The sequence below is a fragment of the Podarcis erhardii genome (genome assembly GCF_964252035.2).
Source record: "Podarcis erhardii genome assembly, chromosome: 12".
Taxonomy (NCBI): Eukaryota; Metazoa; Chordata; class Lepidosauria; order Squamata; family Lacertidae; genus Podarcis; species Podarcis erhardii.
In genome coordinates this window covers 30,973,787-30,993,614 of record NC_138513.1, presented here as the reverse complement: position 1 = coordinate 30,993,614, position 19,828 = coordinate 30,973,787, and the positions used below count along the sequence as shown (strand labels likewise).

Here is a 19,828-nt window from a genome sequence, read left to right as displayed (position 1 = left end):
CCTAGCAGTTCGAAAGCACGCCAGTGCAAGTAGATAAATAGGTACCATTGCGGCAGGAAGGTAAATGGCGTTTCCGTGCACTCTGGTTTCCGTTTCGGTGTTCCTTTGGGCCAGAAGCGGTTTAGTCATGCTGGCCACATGACCTGGAAAGCTGTCTGTGGACAAACACCAGTTCTCTCGGCCTGAAAGCAATATGAGCGCCACAACCCCATAGTCACCTTTGACTGGACTTTACCGTCCAGGGGCCCTTTACCTTTTTACCTATCAATGAACTTCTGTAAGAAGGCTGAGCGTGCTTTGTATGTGGATACCGTTGCCAGTAAACCAAGTTTAGCTCTATCGGATGCCTGCCAGTAGATGCTCTCACCTTAAGGACAAAACAGCAGCACCATTTATGTCTGAGGAAATGTAAGAGAAGTCACAGGGCAACTTTCCTCATTCCTTCCAGCTTCTTGTACTTGTAGGTATTTGGGGTGACTCTGAGCATGTTTGTATTCCTTAGCCATCCAGTCTGGTAGCCACTGGTGACCCTGTCACTCATGACTTTATCTAACCCTCTATGTGTTTAGTTTACTTTGAATTTAGCTATGCAGTTTACCCTAGTGACATCCCCTGGCTACATACAATGGGGTTTTGATTGTGTGGTAAAAAACCTATTGACAACTTATTAAAAAATTGCTGCCTATTTTGTTAAATGATTCTTAGTTCTTTCAAGAGGAGATATATATAGCAGGCCCTGGTTTACTTTCTCATTTTATATTAATGGCATCCCAGGTTATCATTTCTAGAAATGGAATGGTCAACTCTTCGGCCTTCCTCTATTGTGAAGAGCTGTCCTGTATATCTGTTCACCTCCTAGGCAGCAAAATTCTCTCCTTGCCACCTTAGTCTAAGATATAATCTGTAATCCTCCCTGATACAGACCTGCTGTGCCACATTTGCTACTTCTTCAATCTAGTTCAGTTATGCCTTAGGCTGATAATAATCTCCACTAACAGACTTTGGATTCTATGCTCAACGTAAATTATTCAAGTCAAGAATATAGGCACTCTTTCGCCTATATTATTGACCATTTTGCGGTTTTATTCTGAAATAGATATGTGAGCATTTGCAGAATTTGCGTGAACGAGTGGCAGTTTAGAGCTTTATAAGACATTGCACATTTTAAAAGGTATGATCAGAACCCTCATAAGTGGTCTAGAAATGTGCTGATTTTAAAGAAAAGGGGGATATTGAGGATTTGGCACCAGGCATTAGATCTCATGGAAACTTGCTGGTGAATTATAGCGGAAGAACAGTCCTAACTATTCCTCTAGTCAATTGGAGCTAGTACAACATGGGCATGCCACAAGTTTAATGAAGATTATTTATTTCCTGATGCATGTTAAAATGTTTTCCTTTTGATTATTTAGACCCAGGAATGGTTTGCATGGTGTTGTTGCAAAATGCAGGACAGTTAGCTTATGTATATTGGTATTTATTTATTTATTTATTTATTTCTACCCCGCCTATCTGGCTGGGTTTCCCCAGCCACTCTGGGCGGCTTTCAACAAAAGTTTAAAAAGATTAAAACATCAGTCACTAAAAACCATCATAAACAGGGCTGCCTTCAGATGTCTTCTAAATGTCATATAGTTGTTTATTTCTTTGACATCTGATGGGAGGGCGTTCCACAGGGCAGGTGCCACTACCGAGAAGACTGTCTGCCTGGTTCCCTGCAACTTTGCTTCTTGCAGTGATGGCCTCGGAGCTGGACCTCAGTGTCCAGGCAGAATGATGGGGGTGGAGACGCTCCTTCAGGTACACTGGACCGAGGCCGTTTAGGGCTTTAAAGGTCAGCACCAACACTTTGAATTGTGATCGGAAACGTACTAGTTCACTCACTGAAGTGGTTAGTATTGTAACGCTAAGCCAATCCATGACTTAGTGCAAATGCAGAGGTTCCTAGAGAGATCCCTGCTGCATTTCTCCTTCCTTGGTCCTGCTGCTGCAGGGCTGCTCTGAGCTTAGCAATGGTTTGGTTTGAAAAGCCACAAGTGGTAAGCCATGGAACAAATGTTGGCCAGAGCTCATGGTTTGTCTAGAGCAGGACAAACTGTAAGCTTAGGTGGGTTTGGACAATGTGCTAAACTATGGGCTGGCTTACCTCATAGGAGTGCAATGTGGCCTCAATCTCGTTAGCAGCTTGCATGTTTGTGCTAAGCCATGGTTTGGCTTAGAATAATGTGCACAATGCTTCTTTGTTTCTCCCCAGTGTACTTTGCACGTGTAGGCACTGAACATTATACTGATAGATATTCAAATTTGTGAGAGCTATTTCAGAAGTTTCCTAGCTTGCTTTGCTTTTGTCTAAATAGCAGGGTCATCAGTATACTTCAACCCTGTTTAGTGTTCACCCTTTTCCCCAGACCATAGCTTAATATGTTAAGAAGGCTATGCAAAGAGGTCTCCAAACCAATTTTCTGTTTGTCCTGAGGGTACCTTTATCTTGAAATGGTTGTGTATGCTGCTACTTGGCTTTTGGGTTGTTTCAGAAGAAGTCAGAATAAGCTGAGCATTTTGTAGGCTCCTTTAGATTCCTTCACATTGGTCAGTAGGTGAAGAACCCCTTTTTACAGTTGTTGTTAACAGCCTCTGAAGTTCACTTCTTCTTTTTTGAGATGCAATAGTGGGGCAGATGTACCAAGGAGATCAGTAAGTTCTTCTTCACTGGACAGATTTTTCCAGTGGCTACTGAACCAGAAAGAGACACTGATTTATGATGCACTTGTCTTGCAAGTTCCATGTTCCAGTTCTTGGTTCTCCCTGGGTACAGAAATCATTGCATGTACTTCTCACTAAATGTGACCATCTGTAAGTATCATCCTGGGGGATTCTGTAGGCAGCTTTCATAAAAATGTGCTTTGTTTGTACCTTCTCTTTAAAGGAGAGGTTTTTCTCTTTTTTTTAAATCACTTATAGCATCACCTAAACCATTCGGCTAATAACGTCTAACCTATTATCTCGAATATTCATGAAATGGAAAACAAAATCTGAATAAATGATAACCTGCCGTGCCATTCACGTTCAGCGTTGCAAATGAAGTTCTATCTTTGCTTTTTATCTACGACAGACAAACAACAGAAAGGTGAATTTGCTATAGATGGCTACACCGTCAGAATGAATAATACCCTTCGGAAGGATGGAAAGAAAGATTGCTGTTTTGAAATCGCTGCTCCTGATAAACGCATTTATCAGGTTGGACTTCTTATGTCATCTTGAAATTAAATTGATAAAAACTGTTACTGTTCCAGTTATGAAGACATTAACGTTTCAATAAAACAACTCCTGACATGTTCAAGAAAAAGTAACTCTTGATTTGCTTACCTTGTACATTCATTCATATATATGTATATGAATAGATTAAACATTATGCTATCTTTTTGGATAAGAACAACCAATATACCATTTTTATCTGCTGTTCCATTCCACAGCTTATATTTAAATATCTATTATCTAATAGGTCTGCTCTTGGATGAATAATAATGTAAATATTATATATATAAAACCCCCAAATGTTAAACATATCTTGTATTGCTTAGAGGACGGGGAAGGAAATCTAAGTTAAAGGCACATATCAGCTATGTGATTCAAGATCTATCAGCTAGGCATCAGTGTGGAATGTAAGTTTAATAAGTTTTAAATATCTGAGATTGCAGTTGAAAGCCAGTTAATTAAGTTGTCAGGTACTGTGTTGGAATCTGACAAGAACATTTTTAAGAAAACTGTACCCAGCAGTCTAAAGAAATTCATGGGTGTCTTCTAATTGTCAAGGGCGAATTTTGTTCATCAGTCCTGCTTTTGACATTGATGAAGAGAAGCAGCTTTTTTTCCCTGCACAGCTGCCAGCTGCTGATCAGAGTTCCAAATCCATCATCCTCTGCTTCAATTACGTAAATTTGTCAAAATTAACTGTACATTATAAGAAGCATCCTTGCAAGAAAAGTATCAGAAGACATGTAAAGAATTGCTAATGGTGCCTTGAAGAAGTGACAAGAATGTTACTTTCTTTTCATTACTGATATTGTGCTGGCTGTATTTTTATGCTCATAATTCCTACTAGTAAAATCAACTTTTTGAACAGTTTACAGCTGCTACTTCCAAGGAAGCTGTGGAATGGGTGAAGACGTTGAGACACGCAATACGAGGTAAGCCAGTTGTTGAAAAGAACCTTTGTTTACAGTGCATGTTGGAATTTCAATCGTTATCGCTTTCTAATAGATTTTCTGTTTATTGATCTTGGCATTTCATTGTGGCCATTTTTGTGTAACACGTTTCCTGATTTCAGCTTTCTGTGTGAGTGTGAATAAGGAATCCTTTGTGCACTTGGGTATAAGTTCTTGTAGACTCGGCTGGACTTGCTTCCTAAGAAATATACATAGTAATAAGCTGAGGACATGCTACTGAGTTAAATTCCACTGAAATAGAGATGTGCCTGTTTTATTCAGCTGGTGCTAGCTAAATAAAAACAGTCACATCTGCATTTCAGAGGCGTCTCTTAATAAGCTAGAACTGGGGGATTGAATTTCCTTGGATTTAAAATGGAAGCGTCAGAATTATTTTGCTTTTCTTTGGCATTCCTTGTGGCTGAGTTCACTGTGTGGGTACCTGTTGAATAGCTCTTGCATTCTTCTGAACAGACATGGGATCTGCAGATATTCTTGAGGAGGATGAAGAAGAATATGATGACATTGAGGAAAGTGGCGTTCCTTCTCAACAACCAAGCACAGAGCCAGACGAAGATATTTATGAAGAACTTCCAGGTATTGGGATGGGGAGAGCCTGGGTTGCATAGTGGAGATGCCGTGTACAGCTCTGAAGGGACAGAAGGGGTTGGTGGAAAGAATTGATTCTAGCAGATAGTTCTTGGCAATGGCAGACCTGAATCAAGCTCAACTGTCTGGTCTTAGGTGAGTCATAGTGTGTCAGCCTCAGTTCCACATGGTCTTCCATGATTAATGCCAGACGCTTGTGGTATTTAAAGAAGTGTGGTGGGGTTGTTTTTTTACTAGGTTTAAAAAAGAACTATTCACTTCGGGCTAATAAGGGCATTGAAACTAGACAGGAATTGTAGAAATGGTCTCTTGAGATTATTGGCTCATTAGCATCATCTCTGCTACATAATTTTTTAATTAAAACGTTGACGTGCCTTACAGCTTTGTCTCACCAACGCAGTCACTCATTCCTCCCCACTTTATTCGCTGTGTCACTTGCATTAACCATTTTTCTTCACACTCTCTGTTTTTATCAGCTGTTCCCTCATATATGATCTCAAAATCCCTGCATATAAGCACAGGATGTGTGTGTGTGTTTTGGTTTGATTTCTGGGGTTGTAGAGAGGAACTGTCAACAAAGGTACTTGTGGGGTTTGGCTTGACTTTTTTTCTAATTGCACCCAGCATGAATCTGATCGTGCCATGATTTCTTCTCTGGATTTTTCAGTTACGGAAAAGTTTTTTCTGCATCTTGACGTCCAGATGTAAATCTCATTCAAACCTTCCTTTTGGCACCTAGGGCTGAACTTCACTCCAGTAAGAAGAAAGTGGCAGGACAGGGTCTGTAGGGATGTAAATACATGGAAATGAGGTGTCCTCCTTGCTGCGGTTTAAAGAGATCTTGAATATAGAGAGCTGCAACACTTATTACTGTAAATGTAATGGGGAGAGTGGGGTATAGCTCTAGAACGGGCTTGGCAAAACTTGGCCCTCCAGATGTTCTGGGACTACAACTCCCAGCATCCCTAGCTAACAGGACCAGTGGTCAGGGATGATGGGGATTGTAGTCTCAAAACATCTGGTGGGCCAAGTTTGGCCATGCTTGCTCTAGAATAAAAGAATGCTATCAGAAGGTAAGTTGGTAAATATAAATTACTTCCATCTGATGTGTTTCAGATATTACAGCTATATTTTCTAGGGAACCAAAATAAGTTCAGTGCATAAGGAAAGACACAGACTGAAAACTATTGTAGACTTTTTATCAGCAGGTGTATCAAGCGGTGTGCTGCTATGTAAGCTCATTTTAAAACTTGGTTAATGAGAAACAGTAACAAATCTCAAACAGACCCCTGGGTATAGGACAGAATATAAATTCAATTAACAACAACAACAACAACAACAACAACAACAACAACAACAATAATACAGGGAATGTTGCAAATTTGAAATCTACCCAATGGTTGGAATGTATCAATTATTAAGATCATTTTGGGGAAAGTTTCAAGAAAGGCAGAGCCCAGAATTCTCACCACTGACCACAATGCAATAATGCACAGTTTGAAAGGAAAGCGCTGTTGGGTAATATGAAGCTTTGGGACTGTTTTGGAATGTTTAAACTTTGAAAAATATCTAAAGAAGGCATAATTAGTCATGCTATCCAGTAGGATATGGGTTGAGCACTGATCCTTTCCCTCCAGTATTGCTGAGTAAGACAGATATTAAACTATTTATTGACATGATATGGATCACTTAAGAGACTGCGCAAAGTTTGAAAAGTTAATGCCAGCTGTTGGCCTAACAGGAGGAGTATTAGGTCCAATTTACAAAACTAGCTCTAATTCAGAAACAGTGAAAAAATAAATAAATGCCAGGTATAATGGGAGGCAGATTTATTAAAGTAAATTCCTGATCAATTATGGAAGTAGATGTGGAAAAATACACAGTATTTTACATATACTACATTACATTCAACAGGCTTCAAGACTGAATAAAATTTACCCAAATGTAAGCAATTTGGGCTGGTGCTGTCAAACATCAGGTGCAATTTACTCCATGTTTTTTGGACATGATTTTCCATTACTATTAGTACCCATTCCTCACAGGGGCATTTCCCCTGTCTTTCCTCAATTGTCCAATCACTACTGCGGTTCTCGTGGTGGCAGGTGTTTTGTATCTTCCTCACTTTCCTGCAGAATCATAGAAGGACTCGAAAGGTCATCTAGTCCAACCAAATCCTTGCCAGTGCAGGAAACTCACTACTACAGCACCCTTGATAGGTAGCCATCTGCCTTAAAAAACTTCTAACCAAGGGTACAGCGCCTTCTAAGGCAGACTGTTCCACTGTCAAACAGCTTGGACCACCAGGAAGTTCTTCCTAATGTTTGATCCTAGTATCCATATTGACATTAATTTAATTATGACTTGCTCCCTTTAGTCTCACCCTTCTACTATAATTGACCATGCTGTTGTCCTGTGCACATTACTTTTGAACTTCGCTAGCTGTTTAAAGTAGGTTTAAAGCAATGAGTATTGGCCCGCTTAACCCAGGTAAAAGGTAAAAAGGGCCATCATTATTTTTTTTGCAAAATGACACTCTCCCTGTCACCTTCATCACAGCTAAGTTGTACATCTGCACCTAGCTTGGCTGAGAATGGAATATAGATTTCAAAGATAGCCTCCTGCCAAAACAAGGAGGTGGGGGAATCTTTCAATTCATTTTTTAAAACATGGGTACTCAAGACTAGAGAGAACCCAGAGTTGTGCCACATTTGCCAGATATTATGATTCTTTCTAATAATACCAGGGTGTTCTGTAGAAACAATTTTTTTCCTTGAATAGAGCAGAATAGTTTTAGACTGATGCATAGTACCAATTTGTTGCTTCATTAAAATCTTTAGCTTGTCTTGTAGATTGATAAAACCTCAGTCCTGTACACATTGACCTGGGAGTAAATCCCACAGAACTCAATGGGACTTCTGAATAGACTTGCATAGGATTGTGTTGCAATTCTCTTGCTAAGTAAGGAGCTGTTTATTGGATAAGGGAGACTAATCTATTGATACCTTGCACCATAAATCTGTTTTTACAAGGGGGAAGATGACTAATTTATTTTCTGGTAACAGTGTAAATTTATTGCAGTTGACTAATATTATTCTCAACAGCACCAGGATTCTGGGCTGCCTCTGCTTCTCAGCCAAAGTCGCATTCCAGAGTTCCCTTGAGCTCACTTGGACTAACACCAATAATTTGCAAGCAGACTGCATTTGGGCTGCTCTGAGCCTTTTCTCAGTTTTTAGAGAATTAGGAGGCATAATTTCATTCCCTTCCAGGTTTTGCTTTGTGAGCAGGCATTTGCTGCCTCCACATAGTAGGTGTACCTGCAGTCAGCTGAGTTTCCTCTGCTTAACATCTCATAAAGTACAAAGTGTGCCCAGTTCCAGTTAGGGCAGCGGTTCTCAACCTGTGGGTCCCCAGATGTTGTTGGACTACAACTCCCATCATCCCTGAGCTCTGGCCTTGCTAGCTAGGGGTGATGGGAGTTGTAGTTCAACAACAGGTTGAGAAAGGCTGATTTAGGGTAAAACAAGCAACGAGTTGGAGCCGCTCCCCTAGGAGGAAAGACTGCAGCATTGGGGTATTTTTTTTAGTTTAGAGAAAGAGGTGACATGATAGACGTTTACAAAATTATACACAGCATAGAGAAAGTGGATAGAGAAAAGTTCTTCTCCATCTCTTATATAGTGCTAGAACTCGTGGGCATCCAATGAAGCTGAATATTGGTAGATTCAGGGCAGAGTGAAACAATGTGCTATTTCATGCAGCACATAGTTAAATGATAGAACTCGCTCCCACAGGAGACAGTGATGGCCACTAACTTGAATGTCTTCAGAAGAAGATTCAACAAATCCAAAGAGGATTAAGGTTATCAGCAGCTGAGAGCCACAACGGCCATGTCATACCTCCACTGTCAGAGTCCATATTCCAGTTGCTGGGAATGGCAGGTGGGCAGAGTGCTGTTGTGCTCAGGTCTTGTTTTGCAGGCTTCTCTTAAGCATCTGTTTGGCTACAGTGAGGCTGGACAAGATGAACCACTGGCCTGATCCAGAAGGCTCTTCTGATGTTCTTACGTTTTGTTAAGGAAAGTTAAAAGGACATTCTCTTGGGTGGAATTGAATTACGCTGGGTTAAAAGGCTTGCAAATAAATTGAATATTGAAGCACAGACTCCAGTCTTGACCCAACGTAGCTTGTTTTGGCCTGGATTCAAAGAACCGTGCAACTTATTCAATGCATCCGAGGGAACATTGGCCATGCCAAATGGATTCCTTCCCTTTTTGAACGGCAGCCCCACCCCACGTTTACACAGCAAACCTGTTTTGGGATAGAACTTTTAGAAACAAACTCTAATGTTGCATATTGAGACAGGAGTTTTGGGTGGGGCGAGGTGTCTGTCTTTTAAAGGGAGAACATTACACCAGGCATGTTAAAGCCCCCTAGGTGTACTTAAAAGCATCTCTTCCACCTAAAGCACTCAATGTTCTGTTTAAATATTGAATAAAAGGCATTACAATTAAACTGTAAAACACAGCACAGACTCAGATTTGATTTTCTACTTGCGGCGATCGTCCCAAGATTTGCCCTTCTCCCAGCATGTATAATTTAAACTGCTTGTTCAGATAATACAATAATTGCCCCATTTGTTGCAGATTATATCCTATCGCTTTTGTCCTGGGTTTTGCTAAGTAATACACAGAGTAGCCATCATAAGCTGCTCTATGCCTGGGGGAGTCCCATTCAGCTTTCCTTTTAAGAAATGTTCCAAGGGAGTATTACTTCACTGTTCACACTGACCTTTGCAAGATTTCAGCCCCAAACCCCAAATGTCAGCAATAATTGGACTTTGGTATCAGTCACAAATGTAATAAAACCTGTGACATTTGCAGCTTCAGTCCATAAGCGTGTTTGGCTCCAAAGCATCTTGCTGCCAAGTGATGCAATGGCATAATCATCCTACCCCCTGAAAAAAAGTAGCTTTTCCTAACTTGTGATACAATAAACCACATTTCTTGTGCTTTTTGTAGTATCCAAAAAACCTTTGTGACATATATTAGAATAATAGAATCATACAAGTTAGAAGGGACCCTGGGGATCATCTCATCCAACCCCCCCTGCAATGCAGGAATATGCAGCTGTCCCTTACGGGGATCGAACCTGCAACCTTGTTGACATTATCAACACCATGCTCTAACCAACTGAGCTATCCATTGCTGATCTATTTCTTTTACATTAATATCCTGGCTACTGTCCAAGGAGCTCATGGTTGCTTACGCCCCCCCCCATTCCAGTTCACCCTTACAATAACACTGTGAGGTGGGTTAAAAAGGTAAAGGACCCCTGACAGTTAAGTCTAGTCGCAGACGACTCTGGGGTTGTGGTGCTCATCTCGCTTTACAGGCCGAGGGAGCCGGCGTTTGTCCTCAGTTTTTCCGGGTCATGTGGCCAGCACGACAGCCGCTTCTGGTGCAACGGAACACCAAGACTAGAGCAGCACACGGAAATGCCGTTTACCTTCCCACCGGAGCAGTACCTATTTATCTACTTGCACTAGAGTGCTTTCAAACTGCTAGGTTGGCAGGAGCTGGGACCGAAAGATGGGAGCTCACCCTGTCACGGGGATTCGAACTGCCGACCTTCTGATCAGCAAGCCCAAGAGGCTCAGTGGTTTAGACCACAGCACCATCCGCATCCCCTGTGAGGTGGGTTAGGCTGAGTAATAGTGGCTTGTTATACTCCACCCCCACCCCAATTATTAATAGCCTGAACAAGGAGCACATTGCTTTCCCAATACAATTCCTTATTTCTGCCCCAAAACAGCAGGATAGCTTTAAGCTTTTCCCTTTTAGAACGGAATCTAGCTACTTAACACTGCATACACAGTTGTTGTGTGAAACTTTTTCAGGATTCTGGTCTCCCTATTTGCATTTTTACTGATGCATGGGAGCTGCCATGTGCTGCTCAGTTGACCTCCCCAGGCCATGTGGGAGGATGTTGCAGCAGCCCTTCCCCAAAGCAGTGTTGTTCCTAGAGCAACCAGAAACTAGAGCAACACCACTATGGGGAGGAGCAACAAGATGAGCTACTTGTGGCCATTCTGCATGACCTCTGAATGGTTAGGGGGAAGAACCCTGCATAAGCAGCTTTTGTCTGCAGATGAGCATTTTAATGTTCAAATTAACACCATTTAGCTTTTTATCATTTTAAAGCATTTTAGTAATACTTATTTCCTGTAATTTTTGAAAGCGATCCCCTTGCACAATAAAAAGAGAGGTTTCTTCATAAGCATGCAGGTCAACTTTTGAAAGAACCGTAAAAAAGGAGAAACGATCAAGCATCGTATTCCCACACATTTGCTTCCTATTAAAATAAGATTGCTTATTACTCGTTCTGATCAGTCATCCTTTTTACTACTTCGAATGGACCAACGCGAAAACATTTTTGACACTATAGATTTGTAAAACCAATATGATGTGAATGCTGTGTGACAGAAGTTGGCTGTTTTATTGAGGGGGGGGAGAATCCCAAGTTGGAGAATCTTGTCATTCTAGAGAGACAAAAGTAATTTTCCTTATATTGAAGCCTTTTCACTGTTGACTACATTTTTGACAGCTGGCTTCATGTTACACATTAACAACACTTTGTTTATTCATGAATAGCTTTGGCACACTATGTTCCCAAAATAGAATATTTCTCCATATGCAAGCAAAGCTGTCTTGTGATTAAGAAGCAATGCAGCAAAACAGTCTTAAACTTGAACATTAGTGCTCCAGAATATCAGACTTTTGCACAGCCTAGGCAGCAGAATTTAATCTCTTTTCCTTTAAGTGGGTGGGGTGCACCCATGCTGCTTCTCACCCATTTAAAGGAGAAACCGAGCAAAATGCTCTTTGAACCAGCCTCCCTTTAAAGGGGAGAGAGGCTTGTTCAAAGGTCACTTTGCAAAGCTGCAGAGGGGATTTTGGCAGGTGGGCAACCCTGCTGACCTGTCAGATTTGGCCTGTGAGGCCAATCCTGCTCACGATGTGGCCCATGGAGCCAAAAAGTTGCCCCACTCTTGCTTTAAACCAATGAGAAAACCCACATCGGCCATCTGTTGCATGGGTACAGTTAGCACCTTACCTAAACAAAACACTGGAGTGCAGAAGGTGACAAATATGAGTGACAGGAGGCACATGAAATAGCACCTTGAACAGAGCTGCCGCCAAAAAAGCTAGCCCCACAGAGTGTTCCCGAAGCCATAATACTAAGCCCTGGGGTCCATGGGGCGGAAGGGTGATACATAAAATTAATAAATGATTAAGATAGGATACCGCCCTGTACTGAATCAGACCATGGGCCCATCTAGATTAGCATACTCAACACTGCCATACCCGAAGCCTTAAAACCACCACAGTCCACCTCTGTTGTTGAGCTCTCTGCGGATAGCGGCATCACCACTTGCCATGTCTTTCAGTATGCATGCATGGAGGAATGAGAATGTACACCTGATATTTTAGAAGCTCTCTGCTTCAGGTTTTTTCTTTTGTATGTCTGTGGAGGGGAGGCAGCTTAAGGGATCCACTGGGAAGGAAATTGCTAAGTGCCTTTCTAGGGGATAGTAAACACAAAAAGGGTTAGATTAAGCTAATGGCTTTTCAAGTGCTGGAAATAGTCTGAAGGGGAATAGCCGCTACCTAATAACACAGCAGTGCAATTTTTGCTCCACCACAAAGAGTGGCATGTTTTAAAGTGGCAGCAGCCACTTGGCAGATATCTGAACTTGTGCTGTAAGAGAAAGAAAAGATACCCCTTTTCTGTGAATATGTGTCTTGCCTCCACAACTGGGATGGTATAGTGCAAGCATATGTTCTTGGTATGTGGGTTCAGATGGGGATCACAAGACTGGGTTGCAGAAGAATTTAGACTGAAATTATTGTCGAGTGCTGGCCAACAGCTCTTTTGCTGTCTATTATGTATTCTTACTTTTTGCTTCTGTTGTATGAGTCAACTTTTAGCTAGTTTATAAACTAGACTCTTTTAGTACAGATGGGGGAGGGGGGAACGAGCTAATTTGTAGGACGTGGTGATGCCAATTTCAAGCAGGCAGAAAATGGCAGCGGTGTCTAATTATATTGACACTGAATGAAAGTATGGCAAATGATATCTCTTGTTGAATCTCTGGTCCCTGTGCTGTCTATGCAGGGAATGCATAAACATTAGTTACTTAAAATGGCTAAAGCGGCTAGGAGAGAAACATCTGGGAACCAGACCTTTCCTGTGGAACCATTCCAAAAAACTGCATTGTGTTTCCTTTACTGTAGTAAGTCACACTGAAACAACTTGCTTTGGGTTTCTCTCTCCCCCTCTCTCCCCTGAATTCAGAAAGGAATCTACCCAAAGAACAGGAAACAAAATTCAGTGTTCTAAACCCACAAATTATTCACAAAGTAGGAGGTACAGTGGCTCATTCTGATGCTATCTGTGTTGCCAAGTCACATTTGTCACAATTAGAGATATTTAGTTTTCATGAATGACTCTTAAATCAAGATTCCTACCTCCCAATAGATATGCATGGGAGATGTCACATGACATGATTAGTTTCTGCTTCATTCTGCTAATATTATGCTTAAGGCACAGAATATTGTGTATGACAAATTGTTCTTAAAGTAGGGCAACTTTTTATTGCAGGCTTTTGTGTGTACCTGTGTGCACGCTTGGCCATTTATTTATGAAAACTATTTACCCTTGTCATTCATTAGCTATATTTTAGAATGAAGTTTATAGTTCATAATGTAAATCTGTTGAACTACTTGGTGAGCAAACATTTCTAAACCGCTGCAAATCTGTGTATAAGGTATGATGTGGAGACACAAAACACATGGGGGTGAATAAGTTTGTTTTCAGTTTATAGTGAAGCAGAACTTTTTGTGCTTTGCTTTGTGTTGCCATGCATGAATGACACCCAGCGGTTAAAGGAGTTAACCCTAACATTTTGAACTACATTTTATATACGTCTTGTTTCTTTATGGATCCATTGGGTTCATGCCGTTTTGTTTTGAACCTGTAGAATGCATTTCAGTTAAAAGGGGTTTTGACTTCCAGTGTCTTGTGTTCTTTGCAGGTCCAAGGTAGAATGCCGTCTTCTGTCAGGGTTTCAAAACACTTTAAAAAATTGAAACATATGGGCTTGACCCAGGTGATTCTAAACATGTGAAAAATCGCTGGTCATAAATCTTTGGGAGTAGCTGTTTGTGAGAGGAGCAGTTAAAATTAATAAGAGCCATTTTGTTCCTCCTTTTGCCTTACGGTTTCCACCTGCTTGATGTCCGCTATTTTAAATGGTAAGCCATTTTGGACAGGTGCCAATCTGTTTGTGCCAACACACTGATTACTTGCAGGTACAAGGGCTGCAGTGTGTGTGTGTGTGTGTGTGTGTGTGTGTGGAGTCTCACCACCCACAGAACCTTCTCGTTTATTTATACTCTCTGCCTTGCAGAAAAGTGCACACAGAAGTCCACATTTGCAGGCGCTTCGTCTACACATTAGGAGTGTGGATTGCAAATGCCAAGCATCAAAGGAAACAGATGTTTGAGAAGTTGAGCCAAAATTAGTTTAGAGTTGAGGCAAAACATTACTGAGATGGCGGACTCTTTATAGTTTGCGGTTTGGCAGGCATCCAGTAGGGAATTCATCTATCTGTATGAAAAATCAATGGTTCCTCTCGCCATGAGCCTAACAAATGCATAGGCCTGGCACATATATGACCGTATGCTGTTTGCATTTCTGATTTGTGAATGGACTGAGTCCCAAGAAGGAATGCTTGGCAGCGCATCCAGCAATTGCGGCTGCCAGTTTTGATCATGCCATATAGATTTGGCTGAAATGCCAAGCACTGGGAGCCAATGGTATATGGAATATGAGCTGGAGGTATTCTAGGAAGCAAGAAGGAGAATGACTACGCTGTGCTTGCATATCCTGGGCTAGTATCCAAAGACCTGCTTAGGCTCACCAAAGGTGTTTGCGCTGGATCAACGAGTGTTAAAACAACAAGACTGAATTGCCCATCTCTATGCCATGTCACAAACTGCTTGAGAGTGTTGCGTCAGCTTCCAGAGCGATTTGCCATGTGGCATTGACTACAGGAGACAGAGCTGCAGTTGGAAGGAAAAGAGTGCAAGAGCTCCCTTTAGACTTGCAGAATTAGTTTTCACAGTTCTCTGAATACAGACCCTGTAATGGAATCTATAAAGGTGAAATCATGATACAGGAACCTTTGTTCAGATTGGATGGTAGAACTGAAATTTTCTCCAATGCAATATATGAATAAGGCAGCTTCTTGGCTGAACTATTTATTTATTTTTGCAACCCCTCCCCCCAAACAATCTGGGAACTCTAGTTTACAGAGCTACAACTCCCAACACTCCTAACATGCTGCAGTACCCATGATTCTTTGTTTTTCTTGATGGGATGTGCTTTAAATGTAAAGTGTGTTTGCAGCCAGAGACTGACCAAGCATGTATGAAAATGACTTTTTGGTTTGTAACTCAGATAACTGACCTAAGTGGGAAATATCAGCAAGAACAAAACATTACCCAAACACACTAAGTGCTTAGGAAATCTGCTTAGGAAAATGTTGTGTGTGTTCACCTTGTGGAATGACCAATCTTATCTATTATCGCCACAATCTGAACTGAGCAAAGTCTATGCAAGTCTTTGACCAAGTAGGTCCTTGTGGATATTTGGTTGTACGTGATGTTATTTATTCCTGTGAAAAATGCTGTTTAAATCTCCGTAATGCGTAAAAAGAAGTTTGCTTTTAAGGTTTCATTACAAGCTGTTACGCCACATTCTCCATTATAATTGTGTGCATATAATCACCCCTGTGTTCATGACCTTTAGCTGATGAAGCTATTAAGTTAGAGGGAGTTATCTCAAGAGGGCATTATAAAGGTCAAATCAAAACCCAACCTGTACTACAGCTAAGCACCATGTGCTTTTAAAAAGTATCTGAAAGTATCCATAGTACTAAAATCGGCCATTACATGCAGGCATTTTGGAACTTCTTTTAACAATGATTCAGAGATCTGCTTAATTGCCTTTTGCCATTCAGGCAGTTCCACAGCCCTCTGAAGTTAAGCGTTTATGGTCCCTATTGATTTAGGAAGTGTTTAGATTAGGATTTGTGTGCATGTTAGCAGAGAGTCCCCGGTGTTACTTGTGGTATCTCCAGTTCTTTGTGTCTTGATCTGTTTCCATGTGTGGTCTTTCTAGAACTCAGTCAGGAGCCATTCTTTATTCATCTCAGTATTGCTAGTCTGTCTCTAGCAGAAGGTGTTGATAAGGATGCTCAAAAAGAGTCGAGGCAAAGACCTGTTGCCTCAGGTCTTTCCAATTGTCAGTATGCTTCAATAAGTATATATTCTCTCTTCTAACTTCCTTGTTTACCTCAGAATGTATTTTGTTGTCCACACCAACAATAACAGAGGCAACTGTTTTCCATTTTGTGTGAGCGTACATCTTCCTCCTCCTGCTTTAGACTAACGCCACAATAAATTAGTTAAGACTTTAAGGTGCCACAAGAATTTGTTGCTTGCTGCAACAGACTGCTACAGACTACAGTGGTACCTTGGTTTAAGAACAGCTTAGTTTATGAACAACTTGGATTAAGAATGCTGCAAACCCGGAAGTAGGTGATTTGGTTTGTGAACTTTGCCTTGGAAGCAGAACATGTTGAGTGTGTTTCATTTGTAAATTGAGTCTCCCGCTGCTATAGGAAAGCACACCTTGGTTTAAGAATGCTTTGGTTTAAGAATATATTAAGTTTGTATTTAATAATAGTGTATTTAAGTTCGTAAACCAAGGTGCCACTGTAATTGTTTGGCATGAGCTCACTATAAGCTATTAACATGATTTTACTTTTGAATAAGGAAGTTAAAAAATGGTGCTTCCCTCCCTGTATCATCGGAACCAAAGGGACTTCAATGTGTTTTTCCTTTGGCTTAATTCACATTTTTCACATGAGTGTTCACTTTAACTCTTGAGATGTTCAGCATAAAATAATGAGTTCTACAAGATTTCTTAAAAGCTGCTGCAAATGTTGAGATGTCTTCTGAAAGTAGTAAGGTCAAGACTAACTTCATTTTTCATGAATTTGCTTCTCTGACTTTTTTGCATTAAACAAGGAGAGGAGTAGTGTGCTCAAAGAACAGGTGTTTGCTTTGACTTAATTTTATGGGTGCTTTCTTTCTTCAAGTGTATACAACATAGAAGAACTGAACAAAGGCATTTTACGTAAAGCTGTTTCATGGGTAAATAATTACTACATGGCAGGTTTCCTCTTCTTTATTTTTTCCCCTTATTTTAATCCAACCCACCCACCCCATCTGACCTCTCTCAGCAGTCACCTTTTTCTTGACTTTGTTTAATTAACTCTGCTTTCCTTATGTAGGACCAAATTATTGTCTTACAGGGGGAAATCATTTCAGGAAGTGCCAGGAAATGCTTTATTCAAATCCCCGCTGATTGCTTTTTCAAAAGATGTGCCACCCTGCGAAGCCAGCAGGAGTTGAGACTAACCATGCCTGCTGATGGTCTAAGTTGTCCATGGAAATGTTGCAGATCTCTGGCCACCCACAGAGAGCTGTGGCAGTCACTCTGAAGTTTAGTGTTTCCTGAGCCTCCTACGTTTTGCCACACACTCGTCCTCTTTACCCCTTGGAAATGAAAGAGACAGAGAACCATAAGTGTGTGTGTGTGTCTAGATTTATAACTCTAACACGTTCAGGGCCTTTTTAAAACAAGATGATAAGATTTAATGTCCCTTTTACATAGGTACACAAAATAAAACCATTGGTTTCTGAACAGTTAGAGTATGCAAGCCTAGAAATAATCCCACTTAAATCAGAACACACCAAAAAACAATGTTGCGTAGATGTTTATGTGTTTGATACACACACACACACACACACACACACACACAACTAAGTGGACTCTCAAATCTATTTACACTAACAGGATTAAATTTTTGTTAATTTATCCACAAAACGAGTGGCAGTGAAACTTAATTCTAAATGGTGGTTTAATGTTACATATTTATATATGTAATTTAACTTTCCTTAGAGGGGAAATCAATGTCTGAAATATTGGGGAAATATTTTATTACCTTGGAAATTAGGGAAGGATGAAGAGACTCTGGCTTTCTTGTGGGCAATAGTTTGTATTTGTTTAGCCATAACATAACATCAAGAGCATTGGGATTTGAACCACAAATTTAGTCCTTCATAAACTGCCTTCCAATGCAAATGAGGTATAATTGCAAAGCAACATAGTTTTCATGGCCAAAGAGCAAAAAATACAGAAACTCGGTAGGTGTGAGAAATATTTGTTATGAGGATCTTTATAAAAAGGACATTGATATAGTGAACAATGTGGGATGCTCTCCTGAGGAAAACAGGCTGGGTTTTTAAGCACCAGACTAAGAAATTTCTATTCATTTAGGCCTTGGCTAACTAATATGGCCTCTATGGTGGTACTAATGTTTTAGTGGGGTGAGTTGGATTTCTCCTCGTTATTATGTTATTGGATGAGCATTACTTTGCATTATTCATTGCTTTAAATAGTCTGTTTTTTGCTTTTATCTGTAGTATTTTATCCTGTTTAGTTGCTTTGACACTTTATTTTTTGTAAAAAGCTACTGATACGGTGATGATAATATCCTCTACAACTCTTTTACAGGATGAGCAAAAGCACTTTTCCAATAGCCATTTGTCATAACAGCCATCCAGAAAATTACAACTTGAGAGTAAACAAGCACAATATTTTTAACTGCAGCTATGAAATAGCTGCTGTTGCATTGGACCTGACATAAAATAGATTTAGGTGTGTCCTGTTGTATCACCCTTCGTGTAATTTAGAAGGTTTTGTACTTATTTACCAAGGTAGCACCTGTCTGCTTCCCCCCACCCCACCCCCAGAAGTCTTTGCAGTTAGCTGAGGAGAATGGGCTCTTGGAAGTGTTGCGCATGCAAACAGTTTGTTCAATGAGGACACGAGAGAGGCAGTCTTGGTCACTCTTCTGTTCTCAGGCCCTACCCAGAGCTCCAGCAAAGCAGAATCTGGACAAATGACCAGATCTTTAACTCAGCAACATCTGTGCCAGCTGTATCTCAGAGCGGAGGGAGTTCCAAAGCTGGGGTGCTACTCCCGAGAAGGCTCTCCCTTCTCTAGTATGATCAGTTTTGAAACAAAAAATTGAGTACTTCTTAAAGTGGCTGAGATGACACTGAGCTTTCAAATAAAAATAAAAATGCACCTTTATACACTACAGGCATGAAATTATTGACCAATGCATTTTTCTTACAAAGGCAAATTGTCTTAAAAATCAGCAGTAGTAGTGGCTGATCAAAATTTATCCCAATGACCCTTCTAATGCGATTGGAATAGCAACTCTATGTGTTGAAGACTTCCACAGTGCGGCTGAAAGGCATGTAAATACAAGCTGCTTATTTGCAAGGATCTTCCAGATTTGCAAGATGATTGCTATGGAAACCACATAATGAAAACCTTATAACCATCTGTGTTGCTTGATGGATTTTACTGCATAGCTCAGCTGTTTGTGTTTACTGTTGCTAAAAGTATTGAGTAGAATATATTAACCCACAAACTGTTGTTATCTAAGGTATTAATTAATATTGTGCAATGACATGGTGTCTCTTAGCTAGCATAGCACAATACAGTGCTTGTTTGTGATTAGCCATGTTATTAATAAGGGCTTATGGAGGTGTCTTAGTAATGAATACTAGAGCTTTTGACGGGAATCTAAACTGAATTGCTTACTTCAAATACATCTTTATCTTGGGCATAACTGATCTCGTGACAGAAGTACGCTCTAGAAAACTAACTTGGGACATTAACAAAACAACAACTACCTGATATGATTTTTGCTTTTTATTTCAGTTAACTATATTTGTAGCATTCTAGTCATTCAGTTCCATTATATGCATTTTGTGCACACTTTTTGCATGAAGTAGATGCTTCTCA

The 19,828-nt window shown here is 40.5% G+C and overlaps 1 protein-coding gene across 1 annotated transcript in view; it reads left to right on the top strand.

Moving 5' to 3' along the window:
• Positions 1 to 19,828, top strand: part of SKAP2 (src kinase associated phosphoprotein 2) — a 100,964-nt gene that overhangs the window by 55,226 nt on the left and 25,910 nt on the right. The window contains exons 7-9 of the mRNA XM_081833822.1: positions 3,113 to 3,237; positions 4,124 to 4,187; positions 4,680 to 4,802. Coding sequence (XP_081689948.1) covers positions 3,113 to 3,237; positions 4,124 to 4,187; positions 4,680 to 4,802 — 312 coding nt within the window. The remainder of the gene's footprint in view (positions 1 to 3,112; positions 3,238 to 4,123; positions 4,188 to 4,679; positions 4,803 to 19,828) is intronic.